Consider the following 16,396-nt stretch of genomic DNA (forward strand, 5'->3'; position numbering starts at 1 on the left):
CTGTCACCACAGGATCTGGAGGGTTAAAAGTCTGCTGTAAGTTTTGTGGCTTCTTTCCAAAAGGTTTCGGTTAACACCAAAGGTCTCCTGATAGCTCAGTCGCTTTAATAGATTTTTCCCATTGACTTCTCACTTTATAGACTATCATTTCCTTTTCTGCAGGGGAGCTATTTTCTGGGTCACTGATCCAACTAGCTTAAAAGGGATTTCATTGATTAGGTTTTATTGGTGGTTACTTCAGCTGTAATGGGACTAGTTGCTGGTACCTGCTAACAGCTGTGTGTCTGCTGTGCTACCCCAGCTCTGTGCAGCCTACAGTGAAGTCTATGCTACCCTCCTGCAATAATTGAGTGCTTGCTAATGACCAGCACCTCCTTTACCTCCCTTACTAGCTCAGTTGCTTTTGTCCTTTCCCATTTCAGCTGCTGACAGTCTCCCATTTGCCACACGTGGCACCGTGCTCCAGCAGCTCCAATCATCCCCCAGCCAATAAAACCAGCATCACCACCAGAGCTGCTAAAGCACCTTCTGTGCTTGTCTCGTTTTGGGGGGATTCAGTTCTAAAGCATTTCTGCTTCCTGCATTGCTGGAAGAGAAGGGGCTGGGTGCGACCTTGCAGCACCTGGCCTTGGGAGCTGGAAAAGAGGACAAGGAAATCCTCTATTTTATTTCCCAGAGGATACAAGGAGAAGGAATGGAGGCCTGCAGACTGCTTGCTGCTCACTTTCCCCTTTCTCTGCAATCCATCTCCATAGATCCTGAGCACAAGTTTCTCTATTTGCTGTCACAACCGCTCTGCTACATTATAGCGAGATGACAATCAATTAGCTGCCCACTCTATCACAATAAAGAAGCCACCCAACCTTATATAACTCTTTTTAATTGTTTTCTTACATTATAACATTTTTGCTAAACTTATTCTGCCATAAGTTATATCATTTAATTTCTCAAAGTGCTAATAATTTAATTGCTTCCTTCCTGCAGACAAAGTGCCTGAGCTGTCTTCTCTCACTCTGAACATTATAAAAAGTAGCTGGCATGAATACTTAACAGGGACATTTTGTACAGAAGACCTTATAGGAAAGTGTTGTCTCCAGATTCTGTGTTGTGTGTAAAACCACCCCAGGAATGAAAGAAAGCTGCCCAGATGCTTCCATGCACACTGAGACTGCATACGCTACAGAAGTCACCTAAATAAGTGAGGCATAGCAAGGCTTATAAGCAAAGCTCTATGGGTTAGTGGAAACCTCCTGCTGAACTGCTCCCATATAATACCATGAGACTGAGACATGACATTCAGGTGAGTGAACAGCTCATGCACCCATCCCTGCAGGTTACAGAAAAACCAAAGTCATCCTTGCAACTGAAACATTTGTGCTTGAGAAAGAGCTTCCCAGCAAGGAAACACACCGAGGACTTTGAACCTTGGTCAGTCACCTGTGTCTGCCAATCACCTCCACCCTTTTTCTAGGAATAGGGACCCGTTATGCCAGCTTTGCTTTTGGACTTCCTTCAGCACAGCCTTTATTTCATGTTCTGTCTCAGACTGAGTTATGATGGGGACGCTGCCAAGCATCTCTCCTGGAAATCAGGTGATATCGTTCCTTGGATTCATTCTAGCTTGTTTTTATGTCACAGTTTGCAAAACAAAAGGATGCAGACTCCCATTGACCAGAAGAGCAAAAGTAAAAGGCTGCAGGAACAACAGCAATCCACAGAGCTGGGATGTTCATGAGGCTGATTTAGAATAACACAGAAACACTTGAAAGTGTTTCCTGGGTCAGGATTTGTGTTCTATCAGATACTGCATCAACTTAAGGCTAGTATTTACAGTCAAGAGTAGATTCAGTATCTTATTCACAACCTCCCCACCCAGAAAACAGGGCACTGGAGAATGGCTGAACTTATTTCTGATGGTACAAAACCTGAGCTCTTCACCCAGCTGTTAATTTTTATTAAACCCCAGGTCTGCTTATGCTCTGTTCTAAATGTGTCTCTGTGCCTATGGACTTGACAGCAGTCAAGAAAGCTGGAAAGGTTATTTTTGTGTTCCAGAGACTGGGAAGTGAGAAGACAACCACGCAGAGACATACGGCCTCTGCCAGTTCTGTCATTGCCCACTGGATGGGAAATTAGAACATCGTAAAGCAAACAAATATAACAGTGGAAAATCCCATCCGGTTCAGAGCACAGCCATATGCTGAAATCAGATCTGAAATAACAAAGGTTCCATTATATGTTAACCAGGAAATGCAGCATTAATAACCAAGAGTCAAAGGGCTATTTTGCAGTGACCTGTATAGCAGAAAGTGCAAAGCAAAGCAGGGGTATCTGGTGTCTGATAGACTTTGCAGGACACTTAAAGTATGAATTGCTTAACAACAATCTAACAGGGGGACGTATTCTCTTGCAGCTTTCCAGTAGTGTTAGATTGAAGTTTACTGCTTTACTGCAAACAGAATCTAAGTCAGCAAAACCAGAAAGTCTGGAGATTAAATCCTATGCTTCGGCGCCCTTCTCAAGCCAGGGGAAGTTATATTATATATATTTAACCTCATATTTGCAGTATACGCGGTATAAGTTAGCACGTTCTTGTTTTGCTCCCATCTACAGGTTAAAGCTGCTTTTGGGGCTGTTTACCTGTCATAGTGGGTTCCTGGTAACGCAGGAGCTGCCTTGTCTTTTATTCCCAACAGAAAGATTAAAATACATTTATAAACTAAATACTTTTCCATCACGAGCACGTTGTGCTGATTGCATTGGCTGTAGAGAAAGCATGACAAAGATGTATGGCTTCAAAACAGTACTAAGAGTCATTTGTGCTCTCATCCCTTCCTTTGCAGCAAGAGTAAAACTGGTTTTAGTTACTAGGGCTTTAATTATTCTAACTCCAGATGCATGAATGAGATTTTTTTTTCCCCACATCTTGTTGGAACTTGAAGAACTTCCCCGGAACGGGGTTGAAAATAACCTTAAGACTGTTAGAAAATGACTGCAGTGTGGGTGAGAACTGGCAGGCCCTGTAATGTGTGGCGCTGGGTTGGAGGCTGAAAGTGCAGGCTGAGCGTGTTCGAGCTCCTGCGCAGCCTTTCATGAATGAACTTCCAGAGTTTTTTTATGAATGAGCTCTCCGTCCTTGAATGAACACCAGAGCTCCGCGCTCTGATTGGCCCCGGAGCATAAAGCCACGCCCACTTTCCCTCTCAACTTACTGCGATTGGTGGACGCTCCCCAACCCTGGGTTTCATTCACGAAGTCAATGAAACAAAGGAGCAGGGAGCCGTGATGGTGAAGGCGGCGATGCGTCAATGGGAGGCCGCCCCCGGGCGCTCAACGGCCTGAGCTGCCGTACGGGCGGGGCTGAGCGGGGCTCCGCATGGGCCGAGAGCCGCCACCGGGTGAGGTGCTGGGGCTGGGAGCGTCGGGGTTTGCCTTTGGGACCGGGGGAGGCACGTTCTTGGGGTCGAGGAGTTCTGTCCTACTCGCTTAGTGAAGTTCTAGGAGTGGTTTCGGAGCTTCCCTGGGGTTCTTCCAGCCCTTTATTCCTCTATATCCGGGGTTGTGTGTGTGTGTGTGCCCCGTTGGAGTGGTTTCGGAGCTCCCCTGGGGTCCTGGTTCTTCTAGCCCTCTATTCCTCTATACCCGGGGGGTATGCCCCGTTTGTAGCCCCCGCTTGTAGCCCCCGCCCTCGGCAGGTGCTGCCGACCCGCTGGTCGCCTTCCCCTCTACGTTCCCCTGTACCTTCCCCAGGTGCGCTCCGAGAGCCGGCAGCTCCGCGGCCGCGGAGGTAGCGCCCGGGCGGCAGGATGAAGGGGTACGTGGACCAGCAGGTGCCGTTCACTTTCCCCCAGGTGAGTGGTGGCTCTACCGGGCGTGGGAGGGGGCTCATGGCCGGGACAACCCTCTCTTTGAGCCCCGAGCTGATCCGCTCCTCCCGCAGCCGCCGCCGGGTCATGCGGGCTCCGGATGCCGAACTCCGGGAGCTGGGAAGAGCCCCATGGAGCCGGGCTTGCTGCCGGCGCAGGATTCGGAAGGTAAGAATGGTGGGGGGGGGGGGGGGCTGGAGGGGGAGGCTGGGGAAGGCTCTGGGCAGGGACCAGGTCCTCCCCCTGTGCCTCCGCCCCCACCTCCCCGTCCCGCCCGGCATCTCCCTGCTGGAGCATCCCGCTGTCCCTCCCCAGCGCTTCGCTGAAGAAACCTCTCGCTTTTCGTGCAGAGCTCTTCCAGGACTTGAGCCAGTTCCAGGAGACTTGGCTGACAGAAGGTAGGCTCCTTCCCCTCGCTCTGTTTTGGTTTCTTCGTCTTTCGCTTCTTTGTCTTTTTGGTGTTTGTACTGTTCCTTTGCTTTGTTTGCCCAGCTCCAAACACTGAGGATTTTTTTTCAGGCTTGCCAACCTCTGAGCTGTGTAAATGAAGAAGCATGAATCACACCATTGTGCTGTGTATTTGCTTATGAATGGAACTTGGCCGCCAGCCCGTTTTCCTGGTTACAATTTTTGTTTCAGCCTCTACTTGTAACCGGTTTGATTTTATGCTAATTTGTCGCTGATCTTTGGTAGTTACTAAAACATTTGTATTTTCTTCAACAAACAATGAAGTGTTATTTTAATGCGGGAGACGAGGTGCTTTTCCTAACGCTTTTTTCTTTTGGAATATAATTCTCTGCAAGTACCGTCCTGGAGTTCATCTTTCTACGTTTATATCTAAACTGTTTTGCCTCTTAACTTCGAGGAAGAAAAAACCTCAAGTGCTGGGGAGTGCCGTTAATTCGGTTCTAAGCGATGTAGTGAACTCGTTCTAATTTCAGTGTTCAAATTGATCTATTTTTGTAGAGGAAATGACAAGGTTTCCTTAAGTAGAGACTCCTGATAAACAGGAGAGCGCTTACTGTGACATCAGTTCTTAAATAGTTGTTAAGTAAAGAAATATGTTTCAATTTTAGGTAGGTAGGACTCAGTGAGGGCTTAAGGGTACGTAGGAATTATCTGAGGCTGTTCCGGGGTTGAAACGCTGCTAATTTGGAGCAGGAATGTAGGTCTTTATCACAGGTCGTCTGTTGGATCTGATGAAGATGCTTGCTTGCTTGGGACTGATTTCTCCATTGAGATGTTTATGTCAGAGTCAGATTCTGGCAGTCCTTTCAGTTTTGAGTTTTCTGATGCCTGATAACGTTTTCAAACATTAATCCAAAGAATTTGAGTCCATTTGTGTGAATTCATTCCCACTCTGCTACCGGTAGATGCTCCATAGTCAGTGCCTCAGGTGGAACGGAGGCTGCATCGAGGTCTCATAGAAGTGGATGGAGAAAGGGAACTGCTGTTGTTAATGTGTTTCATTACTCATAATGCAAACCTTAGAGGAAAGTAGCAGTGTAGTGTTATGAGTCCTACTGAGTTTCTTCTGCTTCGAGGAAGAACTCCTGAATAGCCCTGAGGATGGATGGAACTTTGGGTCATGCTAACAGCTCTTCTCTCTGCATCCTATCAGGCAAAATCCCCCCCCCTTTGCTCTCTCTACTCCTTAGCTTTAAAATGACTTTTGCTCCAATAACTTTGGGAACTTCGCTGCTTTCTATGAATTGTTCCTCACTATGTGCTCAGCAATGATGTGCTGCCCTCTCAATCTTTTGCTGGAGGCAGCTGAGTGGCAGAGCATCCCAGCATCTTATCAATATCCCACAGCAAAGGAATGGGGCTCTGGGTTTCTTATTACTTAATTTTATGCTGCAGTCACAAAAAGCACAGTGCCTGCAGTTCAGTGCCCCATAAAACGTAATGACTTTTATCTTTGATGGACATGCAGAGTATTCTTGAAATTACTAATGAATCATCAGAGCTGAGAAGACAAGATTTTAACGGGGATGAAATGAAATGAGAGGGGAGAGCCCAGAAATAACAGCCATTAAAGCATGGAAGGCTTCAGAGGTGGCTTTGTGCAATGGGTTATTTCTGAGATGTTACAGTAGTAGAGGAGAACAAAAGTCTGTTGGAGGCTGTTTTGTTGCTGCCTGTTAGCAAGCAGATCTTCCTTTATCCTTGCTATCAGATTAAACCTCCAGGCTGAATGCAAGAGAAATGCTTGAGAGAAAATGCCCTGTGATTTAAAAACCACTGAGGAAGGTTTTATCCAGCTCGTCCACATCCAGAATCTGTCAGAATGTGCTGATGTGATGCTGGCAGATGGTGACAGTGCAGAAGTGATCTTGGAATGAAGCTGTCAGCAAAGCGAAGCGCACTGAGCTGAGAAACCCAACCTCGGCTCAGACAGTGTGATTGTATTATTTCTTTTAATCACTTTCTGAAGGTGGTTTGTACAATGAATCGGGCAGGTATGTTTCTGTTCCCCTCCCTTTGTTACTTATGGTTCCCTTTAGCCGTCACATTGGTTATTTTAAGGAGCAGTGATTGCAGTGAGAAGAGCTCAGCTAGTTCCACTCTAATCCGCTGCCCATTGTTAGCATGGGATTATTCCCTGAGGTTTATTTTTGGCATGTCTTGTCTATCTTGGCTTCACATGACCGAGATTAGTGGGCTTCCATTCCTCATCTCCCTTTCCTCTGCATTGCTTTAGAGCTAAGTGCAGGCTTCTGTTCACACCGCAATATCCAGAGCAAGGTCTGCAGTGAACCAGCAGTATATTTTGTGAGTGGTTTTGTGACTTAAGCTGTGAGCTTTCCCTTCCCTGCAGTTAAAGGGGCATAAAAGTAATAGCTGGAAGTTATAAAATATTATTGCAACAGGCGTGTGCTGTGGTGAAGGTTCTCCCCCAGATGATTCCTCCCAGATCTCAGCTGCTGTGCAATGAGGGCTGTGGGATGTGGGCTTCAGCTGCACCTGAGCTGAAGGAAGCAGAGCACACCCATCACCAAGGATGGAGCTCAATAGTGTTTGTGTTTGGAACACTGAAAGGAGTTATTCCCTGTATGGATGCGCAAGGGTAAAGTTAGGAATGCTGCTCTTGGCAAATGGGAGACGCAGGAAGTGAAGGAGGACGTGTGGCTGACAGCTGTGAAATCACAAGGGCTGGTAACTACAACAAACAAAGCAGCACCAGTTAGATATCCCAGCATTCTGGTGTCAAAACAGCGTGCAGTAGCACTCTGGACTATGAAAGCATTTGATTTTTTTTTGGATGTTAATCTGCCAAACACACATTTGAGAACCTTGCAATCAAACTCCTTCCTCTGTTGTGCTGTTGACTTTGCTACGAGGCTCTTCATTTCATTTGAGGGAGACATTAAGTCAGGACTCTGTGTTGTTAGTGAGATGCTGAAGTTGTTCAGCAGTGTCTTCTTCCAGGTATTGTTATCTTCCCCTGTTATTTTCCCCCTTCAATGTTGTCTTCCTGCCCATCTACAAGTAGACTCCTATCCAGCTAGCAGCTATTCCCTGCTGCTGGAGCTGCTGAAAGGATCTTTCCTATACAAAGATGTAGGTGTTTCCTGCTCTCCTCACTACTTTGGCACAGCCTTTCCAAATCCAGCAGCTGGTCAGAGTGTTTCCTTTGCTATAGACACTTTAGAAAAGATCCCACAAATGATGTGGGTTGGGTAAAGTGAACCTGGAGCAAATAAACTTGCTGTCACCCTTTTTGCTCCCATTGAAGGGGCAGGATGCTGAGGCATAGCTCTGTGGGCAGCCCTTCCAAAGGGAAGCAGCTCATCATTACTGCAGTGCCACTCCATAGAAGGGCCTTTCCAGCATAGAATCATTTCTACCTTACTGTTAGTTACACCATACAAAGTGCCACATCTAATTCTCTCTCTCTCTCTTTCTTCCCCCTCCCCCTGGCAGCTCAGGTTCCAGACAGCGATGAGCAATTCGTGCCTGACTTCCATTCAGAAAACCGTAAGTGGCGCGGGGCGGCTGCGCTCCTCAGGGGAGAAGGGCTGGATATGTTTACAGGATCCATTTACCCCCAAAGGATTCTGCAGATGTGACACGGATATGGAGGCTGAAGTGCTCTGCTCAGTCCTGCTTTGTTGTGACAGTGACAACGAAGCCCCAGTGTTCCCATTCATACAATGCAGGGATGTCTGTGTGCACAGAGCTACCAAACCTTGTGCTGAGCTGATCCAGTGGGTGTGTTTTAGGTGGTGAATGAACAGGCATCCTGAAGAGCTTATAGAGTGTGTTAATATGATAATCAAAGGTAGAATTTGTGCTGCCTTTCATCCCAGATTGGAATAAGTTGGGCTGCGTGTGTAACTCTGGGTGTTGTGTGTCCTAGGGGGGAATGCTTTGGGGCTCTTCTCACCCACATGAGTTCATGCTGTTGGGACTACATCCTGCTGCCCTTAGGAACTGAAAACGTGTGCTGAAAATAGCCTTGTTTGCACCACAGTGTGCAAAGCACAGCGCTTGCATCCATCCTGCAAAGCAGTGAGCACTGTGTAGGTCCCGCATGAGGCTGGGAGCTTCTGCTCATGGCTGTGCAGCAATTCTATATCCTCTCCTGCCCAAATGTCAACAGCACAGCAGTCACTCCATCCTCTGGGCAGCTCACTGAGAGCAGGCAAGCTTATTTACAGCCACTGCAGTCGGTTGTGCTGTTATCCCATCTCTGTTCTTCTCTGCTTGGGGGCAGTTTTCCCCATGAAAACCAAAACAAAACGCTCCTCAGAGTGGTTCTCTCCTCCCTCCTTCCCAACTTGGCTCTGGGCACACTCTCTGAGTCATGCAGCTTGTTTCTTCCTCTCTTTGACCTAGAACTGAGAGGAGGGCTGGTCCCATGTTTCGCTCTGAATGAATGAGCCAGTTGTAATGCGATCGCCTGTTCCAGCTAGCAGGGGCCAGAAGGAGTGGGCTGCTCCCAGCACATTTTACTGCTTGAGGTTTCAATGGAGCTCAGTGTACTGGGCAGAGCATTTCTATTTGTGTTTTGTTTTTTGCTCTTCCCCCCCCCTTACAGTCTCAGCCAAAACATCAGTGTTTTTAGATAGGTTCTGTCTATCCTTTTACTCCGTGCATTGGGAAGAGCAGCTCAGGGTTGCCCATGAGATCTCCTCATCCCCAGGGAGGAGCAGGAGCCAAAAGCAGTTTGAGGCTGTGCTCTCTGTTGGATGTATTTACTTACTGTGGTTCTGTCAGGCTGCTTGGATCCCTCTGGGTGCTGGCACAATGCAGAGGGTAAAGACAGGCTTTCCTGGAGTGACCTGAATCCCAAGGCAGACAAACAGAGCCAGGCTGGTGAACCTTTTTTTCCCCCCTCTTGCTGAGATCTAATTGTGGAGCAGGGTGGGGGAAATGCTGGCAGTGAGAAGCAATCAGAACATTGTGTACTGAGGGAAAGAAGCAGCAGCCCCTTTCCCATCCCTCTTGTTAGCAGCTTGCTGGGATGCTTAGGAATTGCTAGGCTCGCAGTGAGGCACAGTTTGGTTCTCCTATGGCACAGGTTAGTGCAGAAACAAACCCAGCAGAATGAGTTATTCACAGCTTAGGATGTGACCTTCTACTCTTCAAACTATAATCACAGCTCTGGACATCCCACTCCTCACAAGCAGGGTTGTCTCAGCTCAGAGAAGTGGGAAGAAACTGGCAAAGGGTCCACAGAGAACCTTAGGAAGGGCTCAGCCCTCATTTGGGCCACTGACCTCTCCCTTGTTTGTACAAACAGAGCTGGGTATTTCTTTGGGGTTACTCTTTCTTCCTCCCTAAGTGCCATAGCCTCCTACCAGCAGCAGCAGCGCCCATAGGCAGAAGATGCTCACCACATCCAATAAGCCAGGGTGAGAATTCCAGAGGAATTGGTGAAGGAAGTTGTGTTCCCTCCTGGATTTAATTAAGCATGAGAAGTAACGCTACCCACATCCTGACACTGCGAACTGCAACCCACGTTTGTTATTCATGAAACCTTAACCAGCCCAGAAATATTCCTCCTGTTATAGGCTAGGAGGGAGGCTGTAGAGAGGACCTGCAAGCTGCTCTTCCAGCTTGAAGGTGGGTTTGGTGCAAAAAGGGACCTGATGTCAGTATCTGCTGTGTGAGCAGGGATGCAGCTCTTCTAGAACAGGACCTACAGTTTTGAGTTGGTTGTGCTTCTGGAAATGCTTCTTGTGTGAGAGATAGACGGTCACCAGACTGTAATAGGATGCAATGTATGTAATAGGATGCAGTCTGTTTTCCCAGGGAAAGCCCTCAGCTCATTATCTACAGAAGCCTTGCACTTATTTTCATGCAGGACAAACCACACAATGAGGATATCCTGATTTGTGGCATTGTATTATTGCATTGTACTTAATGCACTGTTGCATGGTAATGCTACTCATAAGACATGTTTAACGAGTATGCCAACAGAAGAGAGTTTTGCCTGGTGATGCAAACCAAAGCTTTGCTTTCATGTGTTGGAAAATAGGATTCCTGCATGCAACCCCTCAGCAGTCTCCATAAATGAGAGAAGTTTCAGCTTGATTTTTTTCCCACCTCTCAGTAGCTTTTCACAGTCCTCCTGCAAAGATTAAAAAGGAGCCACAGAGTCCCTCCTCGGACCCCACGCTGTCCTGCAACCACAAGCAGCCATTCCAGTACCGCAATGGAGAGCAGTGCCTTTATGCCAGGTAACACAGGGAGGGATGGGGGTTGTTGGGGAAACTGGGTGCTGCTGTGTTATCTGATGAGCTCTTATTGCTGTGACCTTACCTGAGAGAGGGCAGTGTGGTGTGGATCTGCAGTATGGATCACACAGGGATCACTATTTCCAATACATGGCGCAGCTCAGAGCCATGGGGAGATCAGGGCCGGCATCTTTTTTCCTCCCTAGTGCTGAAGTGAGCAATGCTGAGTGCATTATAACCATAGAATTGTAATGCTCTTATATCTGTTTGACTCCCCCAGTGCCTACGATCAACCCAGACCAGTTGGGATCAAGTCCCCTGACCCAGGAACCCCAATCCAGTCACCGCTCCAGCAATTCCCCAGACAGGACAGGAACTTCCTGACTCCTTCAGGGCCACCACACCCCACATCCAGCTGTGGATACCTCATTGAAAACAGGTGAGATGCAGATGGAGGCAGTGGCCAGCAGTTGGGTCTGTCTGTTTGGGTTTGTAAGGAGGAAATTCTTTACCCAGAGGGCGGTGAGGTTGTGGCACTGCTGCCCAGAACTTGGGGTGCCCATCCCTGGATGAGCCCTGAGCTGCTGGAGGCCACCCAGCCCATGGGAGTGGAACCAGATATTTCTAGGATCCCTTGTAATACAACTGTTCTATGATCCAGACCCAAGTGCTCATCTTCCAGCAATCCCCCCCAACCTAAAGCGCCTCAAATCTGCAGCTGCTGCCTGGGGTTTGAAGGGAAGTCTGACATGAGGCTCATCAGTTGTTGCAAATGATGGGCTGTTTTGTTGTCATTGCAAATACCCACTGTAGGGTCAGCTCCCTGCCCAACTCTGCATGTATCTCTTCCAGCCCTCACAACAAGCAGCACAAGGCCATTTGTCCCCTTGTGCAGCCCTATACCAGCTCAGAAGGCCAGGAAAGCATCCCATGCCCTCTCCTTTCTTGCAGCTCTGCCTACCAGCCACCTGTGGAGATGTGCCACTCCTTCCCCTCCTCCCAGGGCATGGCCAGGGATGCCCCCATCGCCTACCAGCGCCCCATATCTGAGCAATGCCTCCAGTTCCCCCCACAGGGCTTCAAGCAGGAGTTCCACGACCCACTGTATGAGCAGGCGAGCAGCAGCTGCCAGTACCCAGCAGCCGTGGTCATCAAGCAGGAGCAGGTGGACTACATGTATGACTCAGGTGGGCAAAGGGATCATGGCATTGGCAGGGGTGAGCCAAATCTGTGGGTGAACATCCATCACTGGTGGGTTCTGGCCTTTCTAATTGTGCTTTTGCATCTTCAGGAGCTCGGAAGGTGGCTGTGTAGGGGGGGAATGCAAGCAGTTCTGGCTTCTTGGGGCCTCCAAGAGGAGGGCAGGGCATTCACTTTATGTAAGATGCTAATGGAAGGAATTTCTGATAGGCTGAAAACTAGATATAGGAGCTCAAAGGTGAAGATAACCCCATTCAGACTAGATTTAAGGCATGCTTCTTGTTGCTTTGCAAGAGAATAAGCATCATGTGAATCTATATAGTGAATCTATAAAGCATGAGAAAGGAGCCCTGTGTTTGTAGGAAATGGAAAACCTGGGCATGGTTGTGCAATGCCACACCTCGTCTCAGCCAGGCTGGATCACCGCATTAATAAACACCACTGAATTCATTTGCATTAATGGAGCCAAAACCGGCTTCTTGGCTGCAGCCTCTAAAAACTACTTGGGTCCCTGCCCAGCCTGGTGCATTTGGAAGGTCTGGACAAGAATCTTGCATTCTTAGATGTATTTTTATCTGGTCAGGTAATGCTGATCATTCTGGTTGGATTCCAAGGGTGAGTCCCTAAAGGCAAGAGCTTGGTTCTGCCAAGGGACTGGCAGAGAAACTGGAGTCAGGGCTTGTCCCTCCGCTTCATTTTCTGCTATAGAACTGTTCTAACCTCTCTTGTATCTCAGTGCTGCTCCCTGCAGCAGAACCCTGTGCTGTGTGAGGTAAATTCACTGCCTGCTGATGAGCAGAGCTAAAAGCTTGCCACTAAATCAGGTTGGCTGTCCCCAAACTGGCCTGTCCCAAGGGCATAGCACAGAGTTCAGTGTGGCTCTGTCAGTGTCAGCCTCTACCTGCCTCTTTCCATAGGAGCAGGGCAGGAGACATAAATCCATCACCCAAAGCTCCCATGGGAGCAGGGAATGCTGGGCCCTGCTGGGCAGATGGGAGGAGAAAATGGGCAAACCCAGCTAAGAGCTGTGCTTGTGCTGTCCTATTTGCTTCTGACCCCTTTGTGCCTTCCTTCCCCTTCCAGGCTGCAGCTATGACAAGCAGATGAGGCCCTTTGCTGATGATGTCTGTGTTGTTCCAGAAAAATTTGAAGGTTAGACAAAGAATAACTTCTTTTAAATGGGGGTTATCCAGCATCTCTGCTAGCAGCTTGGCCACCGCCTGCATTGCTCATAGTGCATTTGCTGTGATTCATGAGCAGCTCTTTGGCACCCCATTTCCTGAACATCTTTAGCAGCACGTCGTAACGATTGTATCTTAATTGGGAAGTGCATCAGAGCTTCTAGGAGAGCTGCTGGTGAATTTGCTGCTTTGGTTTATGTGAACTGAAATATTCTGGGTAAACTTTTGTGAGACGTGCTCTCTTTGCAGCTGTGTTTTACCCTCAGAAGCACTTTATTTGTCCTTCTCAGCAGGTGATATCAAGCAGGAGGTCGGAGGGTACCGAGAGGGTCCCCCCTATCAGCGGAGGGGATCTCTCCAGCTCTGGCAGTTCCTTGTGGCTCTATTGGATGACCCCACCAACTCCCACTTCATTGCCTGGACTGGAAGAGGGATGGAGTTCAAGCTGATTGAGCCAGAAGAGGTGAAGCTCTCTTGTTTCTCTGCAGGCTCAGGGGGAGCAGCTACTGACCTCTAAGACCCACCCCCCAAGTCCAACCTCTGCCCACCCCCACCTTGCCAACCACATCCTTCAGTGCCACATTTTCACTGTTCTCAATGTCCTGCAGGCAATTGGAACTGCTGAGCCCGTGCTATTTTTGGGGGGCCTCTTCCTTAAATGCTGTAAAAGTTTATATGTGCCATGGTCCTCCTTTTCCAAAGATGATCAGCTGGATGATATCTGTGTTCACAGCCACTCATGCACTCTATGGCTTTATCCTGCAGGTAGCCAGACTGTGGGGCATCCAGAAGAACCGGCCAGCCATGAACTATGACAAGCTGAGCCGCTCTCTTCGCTACTATTACGAGAAAGGCATCATGCAGAAGGTGAGTTTGCAAAGAAGCATAGAAACATAAAATGGCCTGAGTTGAAAAGGGACACGGTGATCATTAGTTTCAATCTCCTGCTGTGTGCAGGGTCACCAACCAGCAGCCCAGGCTGCCCAGAGCCACATCCAGCCTGGCCTTGAATGCCTGCAGGGATGGGGCATCCACAGCCTCCTTGGGCAACCTGTTCCAGTGCATCACCACCCTCTGGGTGAAAAACTTCCTCCTCAGAGAGTGGAAAAGAGAGATCAGAGAGGGGAAGAGAGAGATCCACTTTCATGTGGCTTGGTGGGGTTGTTCTCTCCCAGATCCAGGACATTGGAGGGGATAACTGTGTGTGTGACACCATGCTGGGCAATGAGGTGGTTGGCAGCATCCTCTGCTCTCTCTCTCCCTATAGGTGGCAGGGGAACGCTATGTCTACAAGTTCGTGTGTGAACCTGAGGCTCTGTTCTCTCTGGCCTTCCCTGACAACCAGCGGCCGGCCTTAAAGGCAGAGCTGGAGCGACAGATCAGTGAGGAGGACACAGTGCCTCTGTCCCACCTGGATGAAGGCACTGCTTACCTGCCTGACCTCGGGAGCCTTCCCCCTCAGCTCTACAGCAAAGGCTACACCTACTAGCACTGCTGGAGCTGTGTTGCCACCCTGCTCGTGTATATAAGATGTCTGGTTAGTAGCAGAGCTGTGTAGGTGTTTTCCCAGACCAGCCTGGGGCTGCACGGAACTATGATACCTGCTGTGGGGTGGAGAAGGGATCAGGTCGATGTGTGGATGGATAACCAGCAAGGGGTTAATGGGGCTGATGGGTGCTGGTGGCTCCAATCCCATATCTGGCTGGGGATATGGATGGGACAACTAACTCCTCAGTGTGAAGTCATCACCTGAGCAGGGCAGCTGTGGCTCCCCAGCATCACGGATAGTCACTGCCTCCAGCAGGAGCCCACCTACAACATCCCTCCCCTTGGCAGATGTGATGCCATCCTGCTCATCTTCTCACAGCTGGGGATGCTACAGCTGCTGCTGGCTGTGTTCCTCCAGTTCTCACCCCCTGGGTATGTTGCCCTCAGCTATGGGCAGCCCAGACCTGTGCAGATTCACCTCCTCAGGGCCAACCTTCCCTTCTTCCCAGGGGAGCTGTGCCATGTGGCTGCAGACCAAATGCCTTCCCCTCTTTAAACCACTCTTTAGGCACTGAGAAGTTCCTGTCCCATATGTGCATGCTCCTGCATTGCCACCTTCTTGCCTGCAGCACTTCATGCCAGGGCTGCTTTAGTTGGGCAGCTGGAGGTGTGGGCCAGAGTGAGAGGACTCCCATTGTGCATGGCCCTAAAACCAGTACAGGGTGACCACAGAGCTGCCTGAGGTGCTGTGCTGGGTGTGAGCAGAATCAAACCAATGTCATTGCCTCTGTCACCATGCCATAGGTGTGGCACACCCCAGACAAGGGCTAAAACCATCTCTAGGATCTTTAGAGGCTTTGGGGTTTGGCTATAAAATCATTTGAGGTGTGAAAAGAACCTAAGGGGGGAGTATTAGGAAAATGCTCTACAAAGTAACTGAAATCAGAGCTCTTACCATCTGAATTTAGACCTAACCTCTGTATGCATGTACCTCTTCGAAGGAAAGGCTGAAGTGTTGGAAAGGCAGATACCCCTGCAGCCCAAAGCAGCACTTCAACTGTTTTTCCACATCCCATCCCCATGGACATGTGCTGTGCTTCCTAATTAGCTGCTCCAGCCAAGTGCCCATTGGGGGAAGGAGCAGCATGGTGAATCTGTATTAAAACAGCCTCTTTTCCTTGACTGAACGACCCATTCCCTAATGCTTCAGCCCTGCAGTGCTGACAGCAGCCCCTCCTGGGGGTCCCAGGAGCAGCTCCCCCTGCTGCTACCTTCCCATTCTCAGCCCTGGGTTCCCAGCCCTGCTGCCTCATCCCACTCTACCGAGTGCCTCCACTGTCCCAAAGTGATGGCAAAGGGGGACCCTGCTGTTGGTATAATCTGCCTTTACTATTTATGAGTGTAAAAAAATACTATAATTAATAAATTGGTCTATGTCTTTGGCTGCTGTCCCTTCCTTTTAGCCCCTGTTCTATCAGCTTGCTTTGACTCAGTACCTTAAAGCTGCAGGCTACCTGAAGCAGTTTGTTTTCTGGAGTTCTTTGGGTTACCCTTGAGCCCATTCAAGCTTCCTTCCAGCAAGGAGGATGGAGCTGATTATCAGTCAGATGACATTGCAGCCCCATCTTTCACTTGGAGTTGTCAGTGCACGGATCAATGCTGCACGGAGCAGTTCTGGGAATCAGCAAGATCAGGTTCTCATAACTGAGTGTGGGTGGGGGGGGGGTGACCTCTAAAGGAGCAGAGATTTATAATACCCACATCAGAATGGGAGCTGATGAATGCACTCTGCAGCCCCAGTTCAGCCAGGCCAAGGTGCCAAGTGCCATCATTCCTTGTGCTGCTCCTGGAGGTGCCAACTCCATCCCACCCTGCATGGGAGGCTGCAACACTCAAACACCAAAACGCCCACAGCTGCAGCATCGTAAATCTCTCACACAGAACACAATGCAAAGTTCCTTTCTGGTCATAGTAA

The 16,396-nt window shown here is 49.0% G+C and overlaps 1 protein-coding gene across 1 annotated transcript; it reads left to right on the plus strand.

The window, feature by feature from the left end:
• The first annotated feature begins 3,259 nt into the window (after window positions 1-3,259).
• Window positions 3,260-15,863, plus strand: ETV4 (ETS variant transcription factor 4). The gene is given in 14 exon segments (XM_085532532.1): window positions 3,260-3,283; window positions 3,285-3,344; window positions 3,346-3,398; window positions 3,751-3,851; window positions 3,941-4,034; window positions 4,182-4,264; window positions 7,794-7,847; window positions 10,429-10,555; window positions 10,833-10,991; window positions 11,504-11,739; window positions 12,836-12,904; window positions 13,224-13,396; window positions 13,699-13,800; window positions 14,201-15,863. Coding segments are annotated over 14 exon segments (1,557 nt in total). The 3' UTR covers window positions 14,423-15,863.
• The last annotated feature ends 533 nt before the right edge of the window (window positions 15,864-16,396 follow it).

The sequence above is a fragment of the Coturnix japonica genome, unplaced genomic scaffold (genome assembly GCF_054131305.1).
Source record: "Coturnix japonica strain WE unplaced genomic scaffold, WE-NBRP24 Scf049, whole genome shotgun sequence".
Lineage (NCBI taxonomy): Eukaryota > Metazoa > Chordata > Aves > Galliformes > Phasianidae > Coturnix > Coturnix japonica.